General features: G+C 47.1%; 2 protein-coding genes across 20 annotated transcripts in view; one reads left to right on the forward strand and one right to left on the reverse strand.

The window, feature by feature from the left end:
- The first annotated feature begins 3,047 nt into the window (after nucleotides 1-3,047).
- On the forward strand, nucleotides 3,048-12,492 carry NPHS2 (NPHS2 stomatin family member, podocin). The gene is made up of 8 exons (XM_044439138.1): nucleotides 3,048-3,309; nucleotides 5,125-5,228; nucleotides 6,261-6,333; nucleotides 7,487-7,569; nucleotides 8,204-8,407; nucleotides 9,980-10,035; nucleotides 10,592-10,670; nucleotides 12,220-12,492. Exons 1-8 carry the CDS (start codon nucleotides 3,048-3,050, stop codon nucleotides 12,490-12,492), a joined length of 1,134 nt encoding a protein of 377 aa, XP_044295073.1.
- Nucleotides 12,493-15,541: 3,049 nt separating this feature from the next.
- The window catches only part of AXDND1 (axonemal dynein light chain domain containing 1), a 30,947-nt gene continuing 20,364 nt past the window's right edge, over nucleotides 15,542-26,124 (reverse strand). For 13 of the 19 annotated variants that reach the window (XM_044439231.1, XM_044439228.1, XM_044439230.1 and 10 more), the window contains 9 exons: nucleotides 24,708-24,801; nucleotides 23,693-23,901; nucleotides 22,205-22,301; nucleotides 21,230-21,340; nucleotides 19,571-19,702; nucleotides 18,488-18,625; nucleotides 18,175-18,266; nucleotides 16,751-16,896; nucleotides 15,542-16,315 (listed from right to left, as the gene is read on the reverse strand). In XM_044439231.1, coding sequence (XP_044295166.1) covers nucleotides 16,221-16,315; nucleotides 16,751-16,896; nucleotides 18,175-18,266; nucleotides 18,488-18,625; nucleotides 19,571-19,702; nucleotides 21,230-21,340; nucleotides 22,205-22,301; nucleotides 23,693-23,901; nucleotides 24,708-24,801 — 1,114 coding nt within the window. In that variant the 3' untranslated portion in view covers nucleotides 15,542-16,220. Of the gene's footprint in view, nucleotides 16,316-16,750; nucleotides 16,897-18,174; nucleotides 18,267-18,381; nucleotides 18,626-18,684; nucleotides 19,099-19,540; nucleotides 19,703-21,229; nucleotides 21,341-22,204; nucleotides 22,302-23,692; nucleotides 23,902-24,707; nucleotides 24,802-26,124 lie in introns of those variants that run through there. The other 6 variants (XM_044439233.1, XM_044439238.1, XM_044439239.1 and 3 more) reach the window with 6 other exon arrangements.

Here is a 26,124-nt window from a genome sequence, read left to right on the forward strand (position 1 = left end):
GCAGACATGAGATCCCATTGAAATGCACCTGGCAACATGGCAGGAATTTGTACCCTTATTTTGAGTTATTTTAAAAATGATTTTTACCAAACGTCCTAACTGATATTTCATATATCCTGCAACACTGAATGCAACACTGAATGCAAGAATCCCTTCCCAACCCCCCCAGCCCCCAAATCATTTTCAAACATCAGCACGTATCTGACTGCCTTAGAATCGCATAGCTGCGAAGGCCAGGGGAAAGCTTCCTTCCCTGCTGATAATGAGAATAAAGTCAGGGCGCCCTGGTGGGATCTGCAGGCCATGGGCCCTCCCTCCGTAGCCTGTCCTGTGGGCTTTGCACGGCCTTGTGCAGGGCTCGCTCGTCCTTGGTCTTGGGCGATACACCCTCCGGCATGCCTTCAGGAAGGCCACGACGGGGAGTTGCTCCTTGCAGAGGGTGCGCCAGGCCATGAATCCTGGGCGGCTGGCACATTATGTCCCGGGTGGCCCGACGCGGAAGGCAGATGCTAGGAGGCTGGTGTGGCTTCGCCGAAAGCGGGGCCTTGTCACTGCCTGCACTCCTCTGCGCTGTCACACCAAGTATACCGGAAAGCACGGTGAAAAAATCACATTTCGCATGCATGCATCCCGGCTCAGCTTTTATGAAGTTTCTTCCATCTTTGATAATATCTCAGCTGAAATCTGTGCTTCTCTGTTACTGTGGGGTTTTATTTCAATTGTCTATCCATATTTTTACTTTACTAAGTAGTGGCATTGAGTTCTGTTGAAGATAAAATGGGAGAGAAGTTGGGACAAACTAAAAATAGATTTTAGGTTCAGTATGTTTTGGCCCTCTCCTTTGTATTTTTTGCCAAATGTTGTTAATTATTACATTTCTATATCACACATAGCCAAAGCTCTCTGGGTGTTTCACAGCAGGATATACAAACAATAAAATGCAATACAAATAACAGCATTTAGATCATTAAAAATAATTAAACTAGCATTAAAATACATTTAAAATGTGACAGCAGAATATGAATGCCAATTATATCCGAGTGCCCTTTAGACATTGGTATGTGCCAACCCATTTTCCTATTTTCTGTTGTTTGTCACTGATTAAACACTGGCCCTTTTCTGCTTTTGTGGGGAGTGTTGGCAATGTATCTTTAAAGTGTGCACTTGGCAGGTGGCCCAGACTGAGGTGCAACTCATTAGCTGTTCTCAGAGCTCTGTGCTAATGAACAGAATATAAAAGTCTAAATAAATGAAATAAATAAGAAATAAGTTTAGGACATTCAACTGCTGCAGGGAGAGGGACAGGGCTGAAAGGTACCAGCCAATCAGCCTGATACCTTTTTCAAACAGGCAATTCTGCTCTTCTCAATTTGTTATAAAACTACATTTCAGGTAGTCTCAAGTGATCAAATGATAAATGAATCAGGTGAGCACAAGTTCGTCCTGTTTCCATCTCTTTCCCCATCTTTCTGGGTGCTGAATATTAGATACAGAGGTGGCTAAATGGGTTTTGATTTTGGTGCACATGGTAAGAAAAGCATTTGCTATTTTACAGACCACTTTTCTGCCATGGAACTCAAGGGGGCATGTATGGGGTTGCCATCCAGGCACTGTCCAGATCCAGAGTTACCTCGCTTCAGTTGTTGGAACAAGTGTAAGGATTTATTTCTTTTGATCAGCTGATAGGAGAGTAAGAGATCTTCCCTGAGAAATCTACACCGAACTATATGAAATTTTGAAAGCAATCTTGTCTCCATCACTAAATAGCATTCGATGCAAAATTTGTTCAGCAATGTCTGAACAAATCTCCAAAAGGCCATACTAATTCAATAAAATCACAAGCAAGACAACATTTAATCAATTCAGCAAATGTGGGCATTTGCAGGATGCTGTCAAATAGGGAATGCTGATATACTTCAACTGTTCTCATTTACTGGGGAAAAGCTGTGCATGCTTCTGGCACACTGTTGTCCTAATTTTGTCCCTGTTCTTGTGTATTGGGGTGCCTCACTAAAAGGTTGTGTGCAGGTTGCTTGTCTTTTCATTCTTCCTGGTTCTTCTCCAAAGCTCTGAGTGAGGAGTGTTTGCCTCTTAACATCCATGCATTTATTTTAGGGATTTATATATCTCATGCTTTAACAAGTTCTCAGTTGGCTTACACTGAGTAAAAAAAAAAAAAAAAAGGCACACACATTAATAGTAAGGTGTCATACAGCCTGCATCATGCCATTTCACACTTAGGCAGCTGTTTGAAGGATATTTTGAACTTCTGATCATATGTGTTTCAAATATATTTTTATCGCAGAGAACAAATAGTCTTTTGGCTTTTAAAAAAGTGGAGGATGGAATATTGAAGAAGGTGGCAAACAAAAAATCCTTCAGCAGTGGTGTGTGTTTACACTTAGGAAAGGTTTTGGAGGTGATCCTTCATGTGTACTTTGGGGTGCTAAAGATGGCTGGCTGCCTTCAGGCTGGGACATTTTGGGCACTACTCCCTGTGCCTGGCATGGAGTCTCAGTTCTTCTAAGCATTCTCAGTTCCCGGAGACTTACCCCTTTCCTAACAAGTGTCCTAAACATTTGTAGAACTAGGGTGCACAAGAGCCACATGTGATACTCTTTTGGGGCCATGAGTCTGTGTGCACACAAGTACAGACACACAAGCCCCATCTTGGCACAACTTGCTCTTACTCACCGGTAGAGAGATTAGTAATCCGAATGCCCAGGGCATTCCCCAGCCAGGAATTTTCCCTGCTATCTACACATGCATTGGAGCACGTCCTGGATGATTTAGGGTCGGACTTACGAAAGCACACGCTGGATATATGAATGCTTAAGATTCAGCAGAGCTTTGTCGTTTGGCCACAACGCATTAGCAAAGCCACTCTACTAAAATGTAGGATTGACTTGGCTGACCAATAGCACCAAGTAGGTTAATAAGGGACCTCCTGCAGGGTGATGGCTTTTCCCTCCCTTTGGGGCAGGATAAATGGTCAGGCAGGACAGCCTCCCACATTCTCACAGGGTCTCACAGCACAGCCTCGCTCAATGAAGGCAGAAAAGAAACACCGTGGGAGAAGCAGAGAGCACCCAGCGCCAGATGGGAGGAAGGAGAGGGTGGAGCACAGCCGGAGAGCCGGCCGAGAGAGGCAGGAGACTATCCGCAGGGAAAGCAAACGGGAGACCAAGAGCACCCTTGAAGCAAACAACCAAATCCACACGTCCACCGTGGTGGATGTGGATGAGGTGGTGTCCCTCGAGGAGGAAATGGAGATGATGGCCCTGCTTGAGGGTGAAAGACAGGAGGAAGGTAAGGAAGAAGTGAGGGTAGCTGCAAGCAGCTGGTCCTCTGGAAGGGACACCAACCTCACCAGAAGGTACCAGTTTTGCAGGCCCATTCTGCACCTGCCAATACCAAGGGCAGCAGGCTCCATCTTCTCCTTGTGCTTCATGGGAAATGTTTAGTTCAAGCTAACATGATGCCATTAAAGATGAGAAGGCCGGGCTGGGGTGGAGGCAGAACAAGAAAAGGGGGGGGGGATGCAGAGATGGAATATTTGGGGGGGGGGGGGGGAGGATGTTTTTCCTGTTTTTTTCCAGGAGTTTTGGAAAGTCTGTGTGGGGAAAATTATTCTGCATTGTTCGGGGGGGGGGTCTCCTATTTTTTCTGAGCCTTCTCACCGTCACATTCCATTTATCCTTTCCTGCAAGTGGCAGACACACTGATCGCTTTGACCCCATAACACACCAGGGAGATGTGCCTGGCAGTGCCTTGGTCTGGCTTCTTACTGGGGCTGCAAGGGTCAGTTTCTATGGTGGGCAGAACAACCTCCTTGAGGGTTCTGTTAAAGATAGACATGTTCAATTTATATGAACAACACAGAAGCCAGCCAGGTAGCTCCCAGTGTTTAAAAAAAACCAACATCACTGCAGGTTCCTAAAGGGAAAATTCAGCCCCACCTTTCAGTGAAGTTGTACAGACAGTACATATAGGCTGGGAGTGATGGACTCAGGCATGTAAGAATCTGCCGTGGACTCTGACTTGCATGATGGATTGTCTAGCAGGAGAAGGTCCAACTTTGACTGGGCCCTAGACGTCATACCTTGTGGTGAACCCCCTCTCGTAGTGGGGAACCCTGAAGGGAAATCTTCCGGGTCTTGCGCCCATTTTAAGCCTCCCAAACATCCCTGATAGGGTTGCTCTGCAGCATTAGACAGGCCTGGTACTGATCAGAGCCTGAGAGCCAGCTTAAGGCCGGGCCAGGGCGGATGTTACTGGTGGAGCAAGCTTCCGAGGAAGCCAACTTGCAACCTGGGTTTGTGCTTCTAGGATTAATTACATTTAGCCAAAGACCTGTCTTATAGCTTGTCTACCAAGCAGCTGACTGGCGTCTAGAGTAGGGTGGACAACCTGTGGCCCTCCAGATGCTTGGGCCTACAGCTCCCACCAACTGACATCTGCTGACTGTCTCCAGATCTGCCCTGGCTTTTCCTAGGCATAGCTGGGCTTTCTACTCCCAACTGGAGAAGAATGTCGAACAATGACTGGAGGGTCCATCTGAGGGGAGTCCCTGCAGGCATGGGTAGGGTGGAAGATTTTTGCACCCCTTCTCTCCCTACATGGCAAATACTGGATTGGGAATGGTAGCCAGCATTAGTACTCTGCTTTTCTTGAAACGAGCAGGATCTCCTTACAAGGGAGGAAATTGCAACTGTATTCTGCAGGATTCTTAAATTCATAGAATCTAAGGGCTGCTGCGGGACAGAGATACACTGAGTCTCTGTGGCCAGCTATCAAGTGTAGCCTATAGCTGGCAGAGAGGAGCTTCAACAATATTCACTTGTGAAAAAGGAAAACTTCTCGGAAAACTATTCTTGGTGTGTGAACAAGAGTGTTAAAAATATGAGAGCATTCCTATTTTTGTCTGAGAGAGATGGGTGCTGGGTATATTATCTCAGGTTTTTCCCCTTCTTCTACCTGATTCTCCAAATACCACCAGCCACAGGCCGCCTGGCTTGTGCGTGACTGCTTCGTCCCGAGCATCGGCTTTTCCTTCGTGCCACAGGGCAGGTTGGAATCTTTGGCATGTCCTCTGCAGCATTCTCCACTCCTGTTTTTCTGTAGGTATAAAGACCCCAGGCCTGGGCGTTTGTGAATGGACTCTGGTTGTCCTCTGTCTCCTCTTCCTCATAGTCACATTCCCCGTTTCCATTTGGTTCTGCATGAAGGTAAGGCTATCTGTAGAAAGTCGCAGCGGGTGCACGTTGGAGCCGCCATTTGTGATATCCACAGCTCACGTACAGACAGATGCCAATATGCCCTGGCAAACGGCATTGCAAGCAAGCCACATATACATGCCTGTGCAGAGTTGACGTGAAGCAAGTCGTACACCAGTACTTTCCAGACTGGTCGTTTGACGAGGGAAAGATCTGCTCGTGTGGAAATAGCAGGTCTCAGTTCACACTGTGCGCAGAAGAAGGCAGCGTGTTTGAGTCCCTGTGCATCTTCTACCACTGAATAGCAAAGGCTGCGCATCCTTTGTTGGCCACATAGGAAACTGAGCATGATCGCACCCCCATAGCTAAGCGGGGGACACAGCAATGCTTGGGTCACCCCACGGCCGGAGGTCCCAGACTAGCAGCCCTCCATATGCTTCGACTGGGGAGCAGAGTGGGAAAGGCAGAGGTGACGAACGAGCATGGGGGGAGCGGGGCCAGGGTGGGAGAAGGAACAGCAGTAGCAGCAGATTGGGAAGGGAGGACAGGGCTGTGCGTGTGCAGCGGTGGCGATGTGGGGGTGGGGGGGGGCGGGGGTGGGGGGGGGGGGGGCAGCTGCACTGCCTGCGTGGAAGGAGGGTGACGGGGGGACAGCAAGTGGGCAGCACGGCGGCCCTGGCATGGTGAGGAAGGACAAGTGGCAGCGGGTGGTGGGGACACAGGAAAGTGGGCGAAGGAGAGGAGCAGCGTGGTGCTCACGGGGTCTGGCAGCCACAGCTGGGGATTTTGGGGGCGGCAGTACCCACACAGAGTGCCATGTTGCCAAGCCCTAAACAGTGTTGGCTACTTGGGGGTCACAAGGTCCAGGCCGTTAGAAAATCCTGCCTGGATTATTTCTCCCACTCAGTCGACAGCCACTGTTTTGCGCTTGCACCCAAAAGGCGCCAAGAGCAGCTCCTCTTTAGCAGCTTGCTTGGGCAGAGGGACCCCATCCTGCGTTCCACCTTCCCTTCCTTGTACAACGATCTCCGTTTCTTGTGGCAGATTGTACGGGAGTACGAGCGAGCCATCTTGTTTCGCTTTGGGCGCATCCTCCGTGGAAGACCCCGTGGGCCTGGTGAGTAGAGAATTAGCCTCGTGCGCCGCTTTAGGGTGGGACGCTGCCAGCTGCGGCATCGCTGTGAATTGGACTGTTGGTGTCAAGGGAAAAGAAGCCCTGCTCGCCCACTCCCACACCCCCCAGGTGAGAAACAAAGGTCTAATCAGATGCTGTACGAACTACTACAGCTATTACGTCAGTTTGCCCAACAGGGTAAGCCGCTCTGCAAATCAGCTGCACGGTGTGGATTATTAGTGGAACAACCTGCAGTGCGCCTGACAGACGATCGGGCTCCGTGTGGCTTGTTGCAGCTCAGCCATCCAGCTGCCCCTCGTGGCAGAACCCCTTGTATCTCCCCCAGCCCACCCTGATTCCAATCCCTTTTCAGTCACTGCTGGAGTTGTTCATTTTTTCGGAGCCCCAACAAAGCAAAATTGAGAACGTATTTTCATTATTTTTCCAGCTCCTGAGAATTGCACAAATGTAGTCAGCAAGGTAGAGTGAGCGACTCAAGGTTTCTTTGCCACAAAATAAGTCTGAGGCTGGAGGCAGAAAATAATTTTTGGAAGCATTAAGGAGGCATAAGAGAGGCATCAAACTGTCCTCCTCCATATTGTTTTAAGAGTCTAATGACGCAGACACACTGAGAACAGCATCTCGTCACCTTTCCTCCTCCTCCTGTCCAGCTTGCTTTCATAAAATCTTGCCTGATGAAGAGATCCATAGATCTTGAAAGCTTGCACATTTTTGGGATATTTGAATTGGCTTCATAAAGCCTTCCATTTGTATACACTATACAATTTTTGGAAGTTTCATTATACCAATGCAGTTGTTTCTGCTTTTTGTATCATTGTTCTGATCCCAGATTTTGTAACCCCTGAAGAATCTATAAAAACCAGTTTTGTACAGTAAGGCTAAGTAGTCTCCACTCACAAGAGAAATAAAGGGGGGCATAAATGCAATATTAGTATAATTATGTAATTTAGGCAACAGTGCCTCTGTCCTGTAACCTTTGGCTTTTTGAAAAGGAGGGCCACAGGTTTCTGGATTCAAGGCCTGCGTCAGGTCTACTGTTTGTATAGTCCTGGTCTGGTAGGTTTAGCATTAAGAAACATGGTTTTTCTTCACAGCATCTGGCTTACAAGTGCTTCAGTTCTCTTTCTTCTAACAGGGTTGTTCTTCCTCCTTCCCTGTTTGGACACCTACCACAAAATAGACATTCGCCTCAAAATCTTGGAGATTCCCTTCTACGAGGTAAGCGAGTCCAAGCGCGACCTCCCAGGCTGCCTCTTTAAACACATTTGCAGGAGGCAAATCGATGCTCCGACAATCAGGATCAAATGCAGTTGTCCAAAACATGCCATAAAGGAAATTCACAGGGAAATCGCTTGTAGCAGGAAAGTAATAGAGACTCTTAAGGGCGCTTCTTGTGGCATAATGTTATTCTGGCCCAGTTTACGCACCAGGTGCAGTTACAGATTCTCCATGCCTGGGAATGAGAAGTCTGGAATTCAGCTTTCACTGTGGCTATAGACTCACAGCTTGGCTTTAGGTAGGCTCCCCCCGCCCCAATACTGAACTAACTTCCAGGAACATTGAAGGACTGCATCATGCAGGCGAAGCTCCTGGAGCAATCCAAAGGGCCGAGTTTTCTTTGGTGGTTCACTAGTGGAATTGGTTAGTATCATTTCTGGTCACCCCTCTTGTGCCTTCACACACAGAATTACCACCAGCCCTTGTCTTAATACGTGAGGAAAGTTGAGGCCAAGCCCTGGCCAATACCAGATTTCCTGTTATTTTGCCGTTGGTGGAACTATGACCCCATTTTCCCCCCTCCACCCCCTCGTTGCATGAGATGGTGACCCACAATGCCTTCTGCTTGTCATAGGTCATAACCAAGGACATGGTGAGTCTTAAAATAGACGCCATCTGCTACTACAGGATGGAGAACGCCACGTTGCTCGTGACCACCGTCGCCAGCCTGTCCAGCGCGGTCCAGTTGCTAGTACAGGTCATCTCAAAACGGCTGCTGGCACATCGGTCTCTCGCCGACATCCTGACGGAAAGGAAGAGCATTGGCCAAGAGATCAAGGTGGCCATGGCTAGGGACTTGCTAGCGTCTGAAGAGCTGGAGGCCTTCTGTGATTGCTGCTACAAGCAAAAATAGCGAAGGCATTGTAACCAGTGCAGGGGGTGCCTCTGAGACACTGCCATCCAGCTATTTTGCAAGTTCACTTTCCTGAAAGGAGTTTTGCAATAGGCCAATTCATACGCAGTGCTGCCTTGTTAACAGACCAAGACCTCTCTAATGTAGCTGCCTCCAACAGCAGAAAGCTAAATACCTCCAGGGCGCTCACGGGTGGGGAATGGTGGCAGCCATAGAAGCCTTCCTGTGTCTGTCTGCAGTCTCTGGTAATCGGAAGCGTACAGCCACCGCATGGAGGGTGGGCAACTGACTAGAATATGCCGGAAGGCCTGCTTCCTGTACCTTTAAGAAGAGCTTGATCTGCACGAATAAGCAGTTGATGCTTTTCATGGCATGGAGAGGAAGATCTCAGCCCAGAGATGCCCAGAAATCAAGCTGGTTCTGAAAGGCACAGCAAAGAGGCAGCCGTTCAGATGTTAGCCATTTATTCTGAACATGAAGGCACCGTTTTTTCAGTCGTAATACCCACTGGTTATAGGCCGATCCACAATAAAACGGTTCAGATCTCCCACTTTAAACCCATTTCAGGAATTTGCCATTTTCACTGCAGCTGCCACTGTGCTGACGTTCTCACTGAGCTGTTCCCCACAAGGTCTGGGTCAGCCACTGCCAGTCCAAATCGCATCAGCAAACACGAAGTGGGATTTCTTTCTGCCCCAACATGGCATCCTCTTACTGAACCATACGTGTCCTTTTGATGCTCATTCCGCAACTCGGGACAAGCCCCTTTCATTTTAATGTCTCTAAATGATTTGGCCCAGGCCACTGAGCATGGGTTGTTGTTGAACCACGAATCGTCATTGAACTGAGGCTTGCTAACCACAAGCAACCCATGAAGAGAACGCACTGCGTACAGTAGGTTGTTCCCTATGGTTCATCATACCCAGCCCTTGAGCATGAGTTATATTGTTTGAACCCAGGCCATGTTATCTTCAATTTGTAGCCACCCCGTGGCTTTTTTTTTTTTTTTTTTTTTCTTACCAGAAGAAATCAGTAAGGGAAGAATGATTTTATTCGTTTACTTACTTAATTTCTATACCACCCAACAGCCGACACTCTCTGGGTGCTCATGACCGAGTGGGAGAGTGGCATGTTGCCTGTAGCCTGTTAATGGATTTTTTACTTTTGTTAATTTGCAGTTTTCTGGTCTTTATTTTTCATACTGAATTTTAATTATGTGATTATTAGCCACCTGGGGATGCCACTGGCAAGATAGGTGACATATCAATGTTTTAAAATAAATTAATAAAATAATAAATAATATTAGAAGCCCTCCATCTGGAAGCACCTGCGCTCCCACTTGAGCAGATCAGTACCTGTCAGGATAACTGGCCAAGAATTTGCATGCAGCGAAGTGCAGGAGAACCCTGCTTGAGCAGGGCTGTTTTTGGTACTGTTCGTTCCATCGGCCTATCCTGCAGGCTGCTGCTGCTACTAACGCACTGCCATTTTTTATAGGTGGCTGTGGATGCCATCAGCTGCCAGTGGGGAGTCAAGGTGGAGCGGACAGAAATGTAAGTATGAAATGGGTTACTGGCAGAACCAATCCGGTAACATCAGGGGAGGGAAAGAGGATTTTTTAAAGTCTTTTGTTAGTACTGCCAGCACCCCTGTAAACACGATTCACTCCTCCTCACCTTTTTCCCACCTGGATGGTCTCTCAGCCTACGGTGCACCTGGGCAATATAGATGCACCCAACCTGTTGCCCTTTGCAGTGGTTTTTTGTGACAAAATAAGGGAACACATGCCACAGGGACACACCCCGTTGTCGATGGCAATGTAAAGGCCCATGTTTTGCTGCCGGGAAATGCCTAGGCGTGCCCAGGAGAGGCCATGACGGAGACACACGCCCCTTGGCTGGCCTGTAGGATGGCGTCCTAGACAAATATCCCCTTTATGCTGGTAATGGGCCAGCCAGCTGAACAGACAGGGTCAACGCACTCCTTTCCCCAATGAAGCTGAATCTTTGTTCCCGAACTCAATCGCTGAATTCACTAGAACTAAATGGTTCCCATTGTTTTTGGTTTAGGATGCAGGCCCCACCTTCACAATGCCTATTTTTGTTTCAGTAAAGATATACGGCTTCCGGCTGAACTTCAGGAGTCACTGGCTGCAGAAGCAGAAGCCCAGAGACAGGCTAAAGTGAGGGTAAGCCAACCATCTGCACAAGTTTATTGTTGGAAAGGAAAAATATGCCCTTTTTCTCATCCTCCTCCTGCTAAGATTATGTTTAATTCCAATAATTTCAGCAACGGTTTAGAATTTGTGAGAGAACACATGTGTAGAATATGCCTTGCAGCTTCTCTTCATACCTGCATATTTTAAGGATCAGGTAGCTGGTGGTATAGGGCAGGAGTGAGCAACCAATTCCTCAAGAGATGTTTGGCCCTTGAGCTGCCAGCATTCCTGACCATTGGACTCGCTGGCAGGGATTTCTGGGAACTGAAGTTAAGGATGTCAGAGAAATCTGAAAGGAGGTGACACAGGCAGGGAGATTAAGATTGGGATTGAATTTCAGGTGTGGTGGCTGATGGGGCATGTGTCAACAGTGGGATGACTGAGCAGTCAAGATGGAAACCACAGTGATGCAGAAACCACTGGATTGTCTGACAGGTAGATCATGGGTTGCTTGTCGTGTTATGTGAACCCAGTCACTGAGCAGAACAGCTACTTTGGTACAGGTCTTTCCCTGTGCATCTCAGACACCCCTGCCACAACAAAAAACATTCTGCCAAAGCCTCTGTTCAGGAATGGGGAAAAGTTTGTATTAAGGAGTATTTGCCTGTGCCTCATATTGTACAGGAGTGAGTCTCTAGGAAAAATCTGTGTGGCTAGCCCTTCAGCTCTTTTTAATTCAAAGGATGACCTTAGCTTGTTTGCATTTGTTAATTTCTTTCAGTTAATTCATTATTACCCATTGGTTGGAAATAATTTCTCCAATGAGGTTAAAAAAATGGAGTGGAATGAAGAGTCACAAAATAAAGGCACATTGGAAGCCAAACCTGCAATTAATACTCTGCAATTATTTCAATCCTATGCAGCTTCCATAATAGGGCCCTTCCCTAGTAGCCCTTTCCTCAACATTGCTATAATTTATCAGCTTTGTACAAAAGGCAAAATAAATCCAGATAGTATTATTGCAAATTTTCTTTCAAGAGGAGTGTGTGTGTGCACACAAACATGCGCGTTTCCCCAGATCTGATTGTAATAACCACACAACATAAATCAATTGCAGTGCCGGCCGGCCTGAGATGGATTGGCAAATTACTATTGAGACTTTTCAGAACTACTTGCCTTTAATCAAAAGCTTCCTGTTTGCATGTTCTGATCATTTGATTGCTCCTGCTCAACACAATTAGAACAGTTGCTCCTTATTAGTCAGTTTACAGTATAAGGGAAATGAATACTGGTTTCTTGCATTATTCTGTCCTTTATTATACTTATAACACAATCGTGCTATTTCGGTATGATTTTTTTTTAAATCAAGGAAGTCAGGGCATGAACTGGAAGAGATAAAAGAGCCTGAACCTTTGATACTGAACAGGATCTGTACAGGATGGGACTGGGCAACATATAGCACTATATAAAGCGCTGGGCAAAGTCTGTTTTGGCTATTAGATAAGGAGAAGCAATCCCTTTGCAGTCCTCAACGGCTCTGGTTATGGAAGAAATACCCTCGCGTTACCTTGTATTTTAGGTGATAGCTGCCGAAGGAGAAAAGGCTGCCTCTGAATCCCTGAAGATGGCAGCTGAGCTCCTGGCCCACACTCCTGCCGGCATCCCGCTCCGGTACCTTCACACGCTGCAGAGCATGTTAGCAGAAAAACCTCCTGCCTTTATTCTCCCGTTACCCTTTGATCTCCTGAACCTCTCGTCTGCAGTAAACGTGAAATCCACAGGGCGCAATCTTTCTTCAGATACCCCCAACCACCCCGATGTTTCAAAGGACAAAGATTCCCCAATGCTATAGGCACTCAGCAAAAATCCAGAGAAGCTTGATTTCAAGTCGTGGCTGATGCTGGCACTGCTGACCCCACGACTCGCCTTCTGCGGCTACGCCTCCTGCTCAAGCTTCCCAGTGTGCAACCTCAGACAGGTCAAAGGACACTCCACCTGTCAGGAAGTACCAAGACCAGCAAGTACAATTCTGATGGGGAGCTGCAGCCTACCTTGTCCGATAGCCACGTGGTCAAACAGATGTTTGCTTCAGTCAAGCACTGTATGTTTTAGATTAAGATTTTAGACATACACTTAAAACACCTTAGGTGGATGTTAAAAAAAATAAACAATGGGGTACGATACACCGTGTTTGATTTTGACTGTGGAGAGGACTGTTCACATCCTCATTCAGCCACAAAGCTCACTGGGATGACTGCAACCCAGTCACTATGCCTCAGTCCCATCTACCTCAGAGGGTTGTTGTGAGGATAAAATGGGGCAGCTGCAGGAAAGGCCATGCATGCTGTTCTAGGGAGGGAGGGAGGGAGGGAGGGAGGGGGCAGCTCTGGGTTGAGGGGAGCTCTGGCACGAAAGGAAGGTACACATGAGAAGTGCTGGCGGTCAAATGATGACCTGCCCAAGCCAGAACCATCAACTGGCATTGCAGGCACATTGTTTGGCTGCAACCCTGCTTCAGGGGCCAGGATATGGTATGTCCTGCCTGAACTGGCTGAATCATCCCTGAATGAAAGTGAGCAGCACAGCACAAATGAAGTCTGGGAACTTGCTGCTGAAGCTCTTGGCTGTCTGTTTGCTTAAATGGTTATTTAGCTTTGGGAGCAGCCCTCCAGTCTGTAATTAAAGCCAACGAGGGACACACGTCAGCTGTACTAACTCCTTCAGTACTGCGGCAAAGTGCATGTCTGACCGAGACCATACAACACCAGCTGGCAGATCTATCAGCTTCCTCAGTATCTCATATTAATGTTCTATTATGGAAGCTTCCAGTCCATATGGGTTTTAGATTAAATTGAAAAGAAGTCAGTGATTTCTAGTAAATGTAGAGATGGGCGGGGGAAGAAGCTTCACACACACAGAGCTCCTAGTCCTCTAAACACCCAGCCTTGGTAATTGAATCTAGACATTGTCTTAGCTATTTCTGATGTATATTCCATACTAGATTTTGTCTAGGTCTTGTATTATCTTTTAGAACTGTAAAGATTTTAGCATGTTTCTTTGATGATATCTTTCTTGTTTTGTTTTTTTAATGTAATCTGATTGTGTTGTGTTAACTCCTCTGCACCATCCAGAAGCTTTCGGGCCAAAAGGTAGCCCATCACATTTACAAATGAATAATAAATTACAATTACTGGGTTTTCAGAATGAATGGCTGTCGGGCACTGGTTCTAAGAGCGTGTTCTCAAACTGTACCAGTTGATCCTCACTGTACCCACCAGTAATACCACTGAATGCCAGACCATGTTTTTTGCCTGAAAAGAGGGAGCATACAGTTTGCCTTTAAGAAAATGAAATTTCTGAAGTTGCATGTGCAGGTGGCAGAGGCTCCTTTTAGATAATGAAGATGCCACCAAACGAACTACTCTGATTTTAAAGGTTCTAGTGTTTCAATTTTAGTAAGATGATAGGTAGAGCCATATCTACCGAAATACACAACACCTCTCTTTAAACAACTGAAAAACGGTGCAAAGCCATCTACTTCTTTCTGCAGTAGTGCCCCTTCATTTGAACACTGCCCTCCCATTCCCCTTTTAGTGGGCAGAATATTTTCCCCTTGTCTAACACTAGCTAGGACCTGCTGGTATCTGAAATCAGTGTTAAAAGAGCAAGCAGCTATTATTTCTCTTCACCACAGAAGCAAGTCCTCCTCTAACATTATAAGATTAAATTAAAACTGCAGCAATTTAAGGCCATTTGGGGGAAATCAATGAAAATTGTACTCCTTTCTCCAGGCCTGGAAATGCTGGAAGGATCATGGCTCTGGGCTTCTGTACAGGAGGCATTTTTGAGTGCTTCTGATCCATCACTCACGGAAGTCTGTGGGTCCCTTTTCATGACCCTGTCATCCTCCAGGGCCTCTCTAGTGTTTTTCAGCCATTTCCACAACTTTTTTTTTTAGAGTAAAGAATGTCAATTACTATGTTCAAATGTGGAATAAACTAGAATGGATGTCCCATGGTTTGTCATAATTCCACTATACTATACTGCTATAGCCACTAGTGGCTGATTAGTAAGAATATATAGAAAGATAATGAGAGGCAAACTCCAGGAAGAAAGAACTTTTACAAGAGGCTTTCTTCTCCACACAAAGGAAACAGAAGAAGAAACCTTAAACTGGCAACATGGAGAACCTGATGCAAAGAAGCCTTCTGAATGTCCAAGGTTAATTTCTTGGCATTTTCAGTTAAAACACATCTTGGACAACACAGCAGGCAAGGCCTCTGCCTGAGATCCTATGGAGGATGTTAAAATTCATTGAGACTCTTCAAACTCCACTTCCTCATTTGGCTCGTCTTGTTCCTGTTAGCATGCACAACCATTATGTTCGAACATGAGAAGTGTGTATTTTTGTGTGCATCTTTTCCCAAACTGCAGTGCTTTCCACACTGACTAAAGAGTAAATATGAGTGTTTAAGGGAAGTGTGCATGTTAAAGTGCCCATTTTCAACAAATTCATTTTTTGATTGTGATCACAAGTTTGGGAATGTGCAAATTATTTTTCTAAAAAAAATATGCTCCTGTATGTATTTGGGACCATGAGTAGAACAATTCAAATGATTTCCAAACTGAAGCAAAATTCCCAGAATAGCCCTAGATCTCATTGTGCCAGCTCTAACAATGGTGTAAGATAAGGCAATTAAAGTATATTTCACTTCATTACTTCTTGGTTAGGTCTTTACATCATAAACAGGAATGCCCAGGTTATTATCTGGAGTGGATGCTGCTGCCCTAGCATATTCCAGTTTCCTCTTCAAAATAAAATGCTGAAGTATATACCCTTCTTATAAAAACCCTGGAAACAGGAAGGCATAAAGAGTTTAACAGAGAGAGAGAGAAACATGTTTGCTGTTCTCTAAGATGAATTTCTTTGGACAACTTTGTGAAACAGATGCAATGCTGGACAGAAAAAGTATAGACTCCAAATTAATCTAAAATCTGAATCAGTTATCAGGAATTTTGGCAAGCCAAAACCAGTTACTTCCGTTCCTAAAAAATCAGGGTTTGACGAGGCACTAGCGCTGTGTGCACAGAAGAAGGAACCCCAAACAGAGCACTTGAGGGGAGATGAGGAACTCACTTTCCCCTCCCCTGAAGCTTCACGTCCATGAGGATTTGGCAGAGGGAAGGAACCAGGTTCTCACCTTGCAGCCCAGAAGCAGCAAGAGATCTCTCTTGTCAGATCCAGCATGAGAGGTCTGAATGGGCTGCTCTTTCCTGGCATGTCCCTAAATTTCAGAAGGCTTTCGCTTCATGGCAGGCTTTAGGGATGGCCTAAGAGGCTGCAACATTAGGGCCACCCCAGCATGACCCATGGATACTGTCTGAATAAACAATAACACTTGGAAAAGAATTCCACCACATTTGGTCAACTCCTGTCCATGTACTGTACTAGAATTCTAACAAAACTGGGAAAACCTCAAGCAGCAGCTCCTGCAGCAGCTCCTGCAGTCCTGCAGCCTTCACACTGCGTCCCATGTCAACCACAGGCAGAGGCCAAAGGCTTCCTTGGACTCTCTCCCCTCAACGTTTGAGTTTGCCGGATTTCTTCGTACGGGGTGTGGATGTTTTAGTAGAAGTAGGTGGGGAAGTTGCACCTGGCTTTTTCTCAGAAGCTTCTGCAATGAGAGAGACATACGGAAGCATTAAACATCTGGACTTCAACATATGGCCAATGTGGGAACCAAATGTGGGAGGACCAATGTGTTGGGTCTGGACACAAGAAAGTGTGGTTCAAAATCCAGCTCAGGGAAATTTCATACATGGCTCCTGGCCCAACCCAGCTCCCCAGCACAGCAGCTCCGCAGTTAACACCTGACTGCTAGGCCAGAGTGGGCTTCACAGCCATTTCATGCAGGGCAAAGCTGAATGCTGCCACCAAGTGGGCTGGGTATTCAGAGAAAACTCTGGCCTGTGACCGTTCTCAGGCAAGCGCCCTTGGATCTCCTCTTGTTTGCAAGTCTGTTTGTTGCATGTCTGAACATGCGATGTATAATGCCCAGTAAGCTGCCTTTTTAGGAGGCGAGTTTCATCCCTGACATCTTAAGCCATACCTGGTTCAGATTCAGGTGTTTTTGCAGCAGTCTTCAGTGCTGGTGCTTCACCCTCCAGGTCATTTATTTTTGACAGAGCTTGTTCCAACTCCTCATGAAGGATCTCTGATTTTTCTTCTGCTTGTTGTGCACGCTTTTCAGCCTCTCTGAAAAGACGGAAGCCAGTGGGACACTGAAAGACCTTGCCAAAGACATGATGTGTAACCGTCAGAACTACCAAATGCAGAGTTACGGCTTCTCTGTCTGAGATATATAATGGCACTTTACTGAGCCTTCTTCCTCTGTCTCCTTCGGAGGAGGATCAGTGCATCCTTCAGATGAGGGCTCTTTCCTAGGGGCTCTCCTCTCTGCCTTTCTATACATTCCTCCTTCACAGTCATCATCATTTCTACTCTATCCCACAGCCAAAGCTCTCTGGGCAGCTTACAACAAGCCATAAAACATACAACAACTATGCAATACAATATGTATGTTCCATTACACAAGACAAGGTAGCACTGTGGTATAGAACAGAACGGTGATATTACTTAGCATATGCAGGTGCCCTTTAGGAAAATACCAGACTTTCTTTTCTCTAAAAAAAAAAGCTGTGAAAATGGCTGGGAGACACAGAAGAGACTGTGGACCAGCAGAAGGCTGTGAAAAGGCCATCGAAATGTCCACAGGTGCCAAAAAATGCCTTGTGTAGAAAAACCCACAAGACTGGAGGTGTCCAGGCGGAGCTCACTGTGTGCTGGTGCCTTAGGCAGGGCCAAACAAGGCTTGGCCATAGATCTTAAGCACGTTTGTCCACTTGCACATGAAGCAGAGACGACAAAAGGGGGTCTGCATGCACACCTGGAGAGGCAAAACTGGCCCTCCCGAACTGCGCGTTCTTCATGCCCAGCTCGGTTTCAGCACTGCAGCCTGGCTGAAGGGAAAACTGCTTTAAAAACTGCTCCCAGCAATGTAAAACAGAGGAGGGGATCCAATTTTGCTTCCCTTCCCACCATCCTTTATGTGCAAAGAAGGGGAGTATGTACTTAAGAGATGCAAGACTGCTGCACCCCTCCAGCCTGGTCTGTAAAATAGCACCGTCTTTCCTTCTCTGACTTAAAATGGGCTGCCCAGAAGTTCCCCTAGGCAAGTCTCATTGAAAGAAAGATTCACGTCAGTGAAATCTGCACAGCAGAATATGTCTCACATTTGCAATCCTAACATGGCACACCTGATATTCTGTGCCACGCCTCTAACATCTACAGAAGCATCCAGACTCCTGCCATTCTAAATCCATGTAAGGACTCAAGCACAACATCTTCTAACCCGTTTAACATTCTGAAGGCTGGATGGCAGACAGACTCGATCCCCCCGCAGAACCTGCAAGTGCGAGACCGCCTGCGGGCCCACGTGTGGGTGGGAAGCAACGCAGGCAGCCCTGTACTCACAGCAGCCGCTCCTCCAGGATTTCCAGTGAAGCCAGCATCTCGAATTCCTTTTTGGAGTATGCAGTGGTCCACTTCCCGGCATACAACTCCCGCTGAAAGGAGAAGAGCAATCCACTTACTTGCGCATTGATTCCATTTCTGCGCTTCCCTACAGCAAAAGTTCTCTGGGTGGTGCACAGCAACGCATAAATGCAAATAAAAACATACGGTGCAAATAGCGTAGCCGCATCCCCAGGCGGCTGGGAATGATGGGGAGTTACCGCACACACATCTGGAGGGCGTGGGGCTGAGTAAGGCATTCATAGCTGCACACCCCTGAGACGGTGACTTCCTCCGCACTCATAGATTTGACGTGCACGTTCCAGTCGTCACCAATGTATCTTACTGGGTAAGCAATCTCAGGGCCTCCAGTCTTTTCCTCAGTGACGGTTCCAAGTGCAGGGACCTCCTTCTGCAACAGAAAGGGAAGCGGGACACAGCACGTGAGTTCTTCCTTCATCCAAGAAACCAGACCTCCTCCGAGAATTTCAAATTTTGCCGGAGGAATGAGGGCCGTCTCAAATGCTCGTGTTCTGCTTATGGCCTAGATTCCTGGGACCTCCTGGGGAGGGTGTTCACAGACCCCCTGCAGAGGAATTGCAAGCACTGGAACTCTGCAGATGACTCCTGCAGCCGGAGAAGAGCCTGCAGCTGTGGGTCAGGGTTTCCAGAGGATGCAAACTCTGGGCTTCTTCACTGAAATGAGGAATGAGCTTAGCCACACTCTAAAAGAGAATTCTTAGCCCCTCACCAATCATAATTCCCAGGATTCATCTTATTAAAGTTGTAGAAAGCAGAACAGCTAAGTTCTCTGGTAAGTCTGCTTCTAATTCCCTCCCAGAGGTTTTTAGATCCAAATCTCAGTTGCATGACACAGTTGTATACCTAGAAAATTCAAGGAAATGAGGTTGCTGCACCTCTTAAGAGTGCCGGTGTGTTGCAGTGGTTGAGAATGCGGGACTGGGACTCAGGAGATCTGAATTCTAGTCCCCACTCAACCATGGAGCCAACTGGGTGACTCTGAGACAGTCGTGGACCTCACAGGGTTGTTGCTGCGAGGATAAGATTGGGGAAAGGGGGAGGAGGAGGAGGATTGTGTAAGCCCCCTGGAATTCCTTGAAAGGAAAAAGGTGGGATATAAACATCATAAATAGATAAATAAGGTTCTTTCTCAAGCAGGGACCCCACATGTAGAAGCTGGAGAAAGGACTTGCTTCTCTTGTGCAAAAACCTACAGTGAGGTTTGCATTACTATTATTTTGTATGACAGACAGCCCAGCTTATACATAGCTCATGAGCACTCAATGCATGCAACCCCGTGAAATACCCGGAGTCCCATTTAAAAGGAAAGTTCCACCTCCATTTCCACAGTTGCCTCCTTTTTCGCTGCTGCTTCCTCTTCCTCCAGGACCCCTGAGGACTGAGCAAGGGAGGATGTCTTCATGTCATGCCCCGGCCGAGGGGGGAGCTTCCGCTGTGGCTGGAGCGCCTGTGAGGGGGCACGGAGGGCTGGTCACATGCATTCACAAGCTGAGGTCTTGCTTAGCGCCGAAAGAGAGGGGCGCTTTTAGAATCTGCTTTTATGAGGTCAATAACAACTTAGATAGAACAGGTAGGCATTCAAGAGAAGGGTCGAAGTCCTCTCACTGACTTTTGGGATCTTGTTGCATGGCTTTAACTGGATGATTTAAAGAACACTACATCAGGTTTCATTTGATGTCATTGTTGCATAAGCTGGCCGGAAGGTTATTTTGGCTCCAAAAATTAGGCAGTTACTTTTTCCCATTTTGCCTGACATTTTTACTGTTTCAGTCTTCAGGGCTGGTATTGTGAGTGTCAGCATCTGATAACTCCAAGGAGGAAAGAGATAGTAAATGTGGCTTGGGCAACTCACTGCCTCACAGAACTACAGAATGGGCAAATTATGACATCTTTTCATTCCAGCTTTTTGCCTACGCAGACTGACATTTGCAGGTCCAAGCCTGCCTCCAGTGCCCCACGAGAAAGCATCTGATGCAGTGAAGCACCTGCCCCTGGAGGCAGGGCAGGGCAGGGCCATTCCCACCCGATCCCACTGCAGTCCCCCCCTATTCTAAAGGGACCCTCAGCCCTCTGCAGCAGATTGGGGGTGGCAGGGAAAAGGGGGAAATCAGCCTCCCCTTGCACAAAATCCCTCCTGAGAGCGAAAGAGCAGCACTGGAAGCAACCTATAAAGGTTGGTTCCCGGGGTAGCCCAGGAGGGATGAGCCGCAGGAGTTTAGTCCCCCTCCCCTGCCCCACCCCGGGTGGGTTGTGTGTTGGGGGGATTCGCCAATGGGATGGCACAGCTGGATTCTGCCCCATTGCTACTGTGGGTGAGGAGGACAAAAGGGGGAAGAAGCCATGGTTGCATATCGCCATATTAATGGGTGCTGTTATTATGTCTTATTGACATTTCTGTACTGCCTTATACTGAGGATCATTGCTATTTACAGTTCTGTGCTGCCCAATAGCCAAAGCTCTCTGGGTGGTTCAAAAACTGCTAAAAAGACATCAAGGCAGCATACAACAACTTGAAACAACACAACTGTGAGACAAGAAAAACCAGAACATTAAATACATTGAAATATCTTTTCAAAAAGCTTACAGGCATTTGTAAGCTTACACCGTTTTTCTCCGGGGATGTGGGCAAGGCTGAATCTCATTTACTCTCTTACAGGGTTTGAAAAAGCAATGTATGTGCACGTCCTGAAATAAGCCTAGCATTTTGCCTCCCCAGATGCAAACCTCCTATGTTCCTGGCCAGGCCGGATAGCAGACAAAATCCACACTCTATGGAGATGCAGAGTTTCTGGGACTAATTTCAAGGAGCCTTTTTCTTTTCAAAAATATATTAAAATGTTCCTCCACAAGCCCCATATAAGTACACATATGGATGTTATCTTAATGCAAAACAATAATATGATCACTGTAACGGGCAGCTATAAATTTGAAGCTTTTTTCTGCTGTTTGCATGCAAGATCAATTATTTCAATACCTCTGACCCAAACAGGTTGACCAGCTCATCTTTGCTAATTAATGTAGTGGGAGAGGACTTCATTGCAGATATGAGAAGGGTGCAGGTTTCAATCCAATCCAAGCACTCAGTCTGGAAACACAAAAGGGGAGCAGCTGATCATCCAAACAAAAAGAAAAGCCATTTGTGGCCCAGGTAGAGCCTGTTACACTGCATCATGCTGAAGTGCAGCCGTCCCCACACCGGTGAAGCTGTGCGGTGCCAGGCACCGTATTGCACGTTTTGTGGATTTCTTGCGCATATTGAGAGAAAACCGTTTCTGGAAAGGCGTATGTGGAAGAAAAACACTTTTGGAAAATGCAGGTTTAAGAATTCAGATGAAGTGCGGAAGTGGGACAGAACAGGCTTATGGGTAAGGCCATGTGAACGTGGCACAGACAAGAAGAGACTTGCCCTCTTGCCCTTGCAAAGTGATTTGCCCTCTCCTCTCATGCCCTCCCCCTGCCACTCATCTCTCCCTCCCTCCTCCTCCTCACCTTCCTCCTTAAATGCTTCACTGAGACTGAGAAATATTTAAACTCTTTGGGATCAAGGATTTCCTTCGTGGTGCCTGTTTTTGCTAAGAAATCCTGAAAGGTTCAGATAATTGCTGTTTGTGTAAATAATGGAGGAGGAGGAGGAGACTCATTTGTTTTTATCTGGTTTTATTTACTTAACTCATATGCCGCCCCATTAGCGATAAGGCAGCTCATGGTATGTTTCTACAAGGAGCTAAAAGAGTACAATTCATAATACAATACAATACTTTTCTCCTGATTATCTGTTCCTAAGAGAGTTCATTTTCAAAGAATGGAAACCTGCACCGTTTTAAAAATAAGCCGGCTCGGGTCCACATAAAAAATAGTATTTCATCCATCCCATGGCTCTCCCCCTAATGGTTTGATGGATTAAGGCTGTACCGTGAGAAGGCAGGAGCGTGCGGCTGGTTGTCCTTACCTTGACCTTCTCCAGCTCCTGCAGTTCATAATCTGCATCTGGTTCAAGGGCAGCCATCTGCTTACGTGTTATGGATGCGACCATCTCCTTGCAACAGCTGTGGAAACAGAGAACGCCAACCAATTTGCCGCAACGTGTCAAGTCACATCAGTACCGTATTAGCACAAGACAGTCGATTTCCTTTCGACTCTGCCGGCCATGCTTATTTGGTGTTTGCAAACGCACGATGCAAGTTGACCACTGGTCAGAAAAGTTGTACTTTCTACAAGCCAGGAAAGCTCTGCTGTTTCAACCCTCACCTCTGTGATAAACTCACTGGGTGGCCTTCGAGAAGCCTCTTTCGCAGCCTCAGTCCCTACATTTGAGAGAGGAGGGATGACTCCATCCAACAGCACAGAATAACAATGCTTAAAATAATGGAGATGCTGATCACTCCCAAATGCAGCACAAGTTGCTCCATATTTTATGATTAGTTATTATCCTTTCATCTAGGGTGGAAAATCTTTCATCTTGCAAACAAATCTTTGCTGTTAACAAACAGTGTGCTAAGAAACTTTCAGCCTCCGCCTGATTTGCACAATGTACTTACAATTTTATTGTACCTTCTACCTGCCATATGAGCAGGACTCAGCCCTAGGACCAGAGCTTGGGCCATTCCCAGGAATCAGGATACAACCACAGTAGCTGTGCCTCCTCCAGAGTCTTTGGACAGATGACAAAGACATAATGGACCAACCCAGGATGAAATAAAATCTTCCCTCAAAAAATACCTGTTCTTGCTCCCTTAGGTGCAGGGCAGGAGCTCTGTCCAAGGGCCCTGAGTTGTAAAATGCCAGTCAGAAAGCTCAGCACTTCCAAGCTATTTTAAATATAGCTTTATTGATAGTTTAATATGTGGCAATTGGTCTTCTTTTGTTTTTATCTTGTGTTTGTGAACCAGCCAGAGGTGCTGTGACACAATTGGGCGGCATGCAAATGTTTTAAATAAATAAATGTGCCTGAAGAGTTTCACCTACACACCCTTGCTCTGATTTTCACAACAACTTGCTAAGGGAGGCCAGTGATATCACTATCCTGCAGATGGTGGGTGAGGGTAAGAGAGAGAAGCTTGCCTCAAGTCACACAGTAAGTTTATCACAGGAGGTGAGGGTCAAACATGGTTTCTGTTACCTAAACCGTTTCTCTACTGTCAGCAGGGAAGAAGTGAGGCTGAGGCACTAAAACAATGAGACTTATTCTGCAGGCTCAGTCCTGATAAAGCCTATGTAAGATGGGACAGAATTTATACTCCTCCTCAAGCAACTCTGTGAAGCAGACACAATTACTCTCATTTAATATATGGTGGGCAGCTAAAAACCAAGTATCACTAGCTGCATCCCGTCATACTGATCTTTGTGTAACTGGACCAATGCTCCACATCGCAGGATTCACCCATCCGTAATAGGAAGAGCTAAGACAGCTGACCGGATCCAGAGAAATCGGCAATACCTGACCATGTAACAAGAGAATTTGCTCAGCTTTGCAGCCAAACCCATCCCTTCGCCTTCCAGATTGAACATGTTGAAGATCTTCTGCTCTGCCTGCCTGGCAGTTTCGGCATCAGTCAATGGAAGTGTTTCAGAAGAGGTGTAGTCAGGCACCAGGTGGATCAACAGGTTTGCCATCCACTTGTTCAGCGTATTGTGGAGGTCAGTTGACTGCAGAAGGCAGAAAACAGAAATCAGCGGTGATCAGAGCGTTTCAGTCTTTCCCGGCACAGAGGCAGGCAGAACTGCAGGCCCTCAGAAGAGGATGCCTGTTGCTTCTCTGCCCGAATCACTGAGCTCAGATCAAATGCTTCCAGCCAGGACACACTGCCAGTGAAGTGACTAATGCAGAAACGCAGGGTGGCAAGGAGACTCCCCTGCAGACTGGCAATGCTTGCTTTGCCCTCAGTTCTAAGCAAGAAGCGAGTGTACCTCTGCTCTCTAAAAAGGGCAGTCAAAATTATCAAGGGGCTTGAGCCCTGTGAGGAAAGCATTGGGACTTTCTAGCCTAGAGAGAAAGGGGCGCATCAATTACACCTGATGCAGAGAAAGTAGGTATGGGCCCACCTTTCTCGCTTCCACATATACTACTTACACCCAGCCTCACTCAGTGAAACCAACTGATGGGGCCTTCAGGACACGGCCCCCAGTCAGACCCGATGCAGCGATGGCCACCAACTGAGGCAGCTTCCAAAGGCGAATGGGAACATTCACGGAGGCGGCGGCTGCCCGTGCCTGAGGCTCATGCCACACGCCACCTCCAGGCCACACGCCGCCTCCAGGATTAGAGACAGGATGTCTCTGGGTACCGGTGGCTGGTGAGCACAAGGAGGAGGGAGCAGCTGCCCTACTTGTGCGCTACCCGTGGGCTTCCCACTGCAGCATCTGTGCTGGACCAGGCGTGCCTTTGGCCTGACCCCCCAGCACAGCTTCTTCCACGGTCTTACCAGAAGTGTCCGAAACAACGGCATACATACTTCCACAGTAAGCTGCACGTGCTCTTTCTCTGAACAATTCGTGGTTGTCAGAATCCACTGCTGAATCTTCTTGAACAGATTCTCTGGTACCACCCTTAAGAGAAACAAATCAGTCAGCCAATCAAGCCACCAGGTAAAGCCCTGAGTGTCTACCTCAAGGACTCCTACCTTCTAAAGTCGTAATTAAAATGAGCTCAAAGACCCCCCAAATTCTATGCCGAGCAGAAAATCTCACACACAGCCCAAGCTAGTGTACCTAAGGGCTGGCACAGAGGTGACATCTGTTTATTTCTTCAGCACGAAGAGAAAAGTGCTTGGGGGAAGATTCCCTTTAACCTTTTTCTTCCTGTCATGATCAGCCTAGGGAACCAGAACCGCCTCCCGCAATGGCTTTTCCATTCATGGGTGTCTGTAACTTGTCTCCCTCAGAAATAAGAACAGCTTGAGGAGGGTATTTCTGAGCCAGAAAATGTGCAGAAATGATTGACGTACGAAGCAACTTCCTGCCCATCAGGATTAACTGTTTGCCAAAACTAAAGTGTGGAGGAAAGCAACATGTCCTGTCTTGGCCCTAAGAAGCACAGTGAAACCTGCGTGCCCTGCTTAGTTCTTGGTCATTATGGCAGAATTGCAGGGGACACGCTTCCTGGTGATGACAGCAGCTGAGTGGACCAGCGAACTGCCACCTTCACCAATACAATAGTATAGGGACTGTTCCCCGGGCAATCACACAGCCATAGAAGAGTAGAGTCGGAAGGGGCCATGAAGGCCATCAGGTCCACCTGCTGCTGTCGCAGGTCACCAATTTATACCATCCCACTCAGAGGGCTGCCCAGTTGCGCCTTGAACGCCTCTCATGTGGGAGAGCCCACAACCCCAAGGCGCCCCTTGCCAAGCCATTCTCTTGCTTCTGCCACGCTGGCGAAGATACAGGCAAAAGATGCTTTAACCCCTCCCCTTTAGCAGTTCAGGGCTTGAACCCGGGATCTTCTACATGCAAACTGGCAAGAGCCAGTGGAGCAAAGTGGTTAAGAGCATTGGACTGGGACTCGGGAGGTTTGGGTTCTAGCTCCCACACAGCCATGAAGCTCTGTGGGGGACTTTGGGCCAGTCCCAGATCCCCAGTCTAACCTACTTTGCAGGGTTGTGGTGAAGGTAAAATGGAGAGAAAATTGAGGAGGGTTATGAAAGTCACGTTGGGGCTCCTGCAGGAAAAAGGTGAGACACAAATAAAGCAGGTGCTCTCCCACTGAGCTAGGGCCCCTGCGGATACTTGGTCACTGTTTAAATGTCTCAAAAGCCAAGGGTCACATTTCGGTTGACAATTTAGAAGAGAAAGGCTCTGTTAGCTGAAGACTTCTAGCAAAAATATAAACATTCAGTTCAAATAGAGTATTAGAGAAATATACAATGCTTA

Source organism: Varanus komodoensis, unplaced genomic scaffold (genome assembly GCF_004798865.1).
Source record: "Varanus komodoensis strain SLA01 unplaced genomic scaffold, ASM479886v1 scaffold34_1, whole genome shotgun sequence".
NCBI classification, from domain to species: Eukaryota; Metazoa; Chordata; class Lepidosauria; order Squamata; family Varanidae; genus Varanus; species Varanus komodoensis.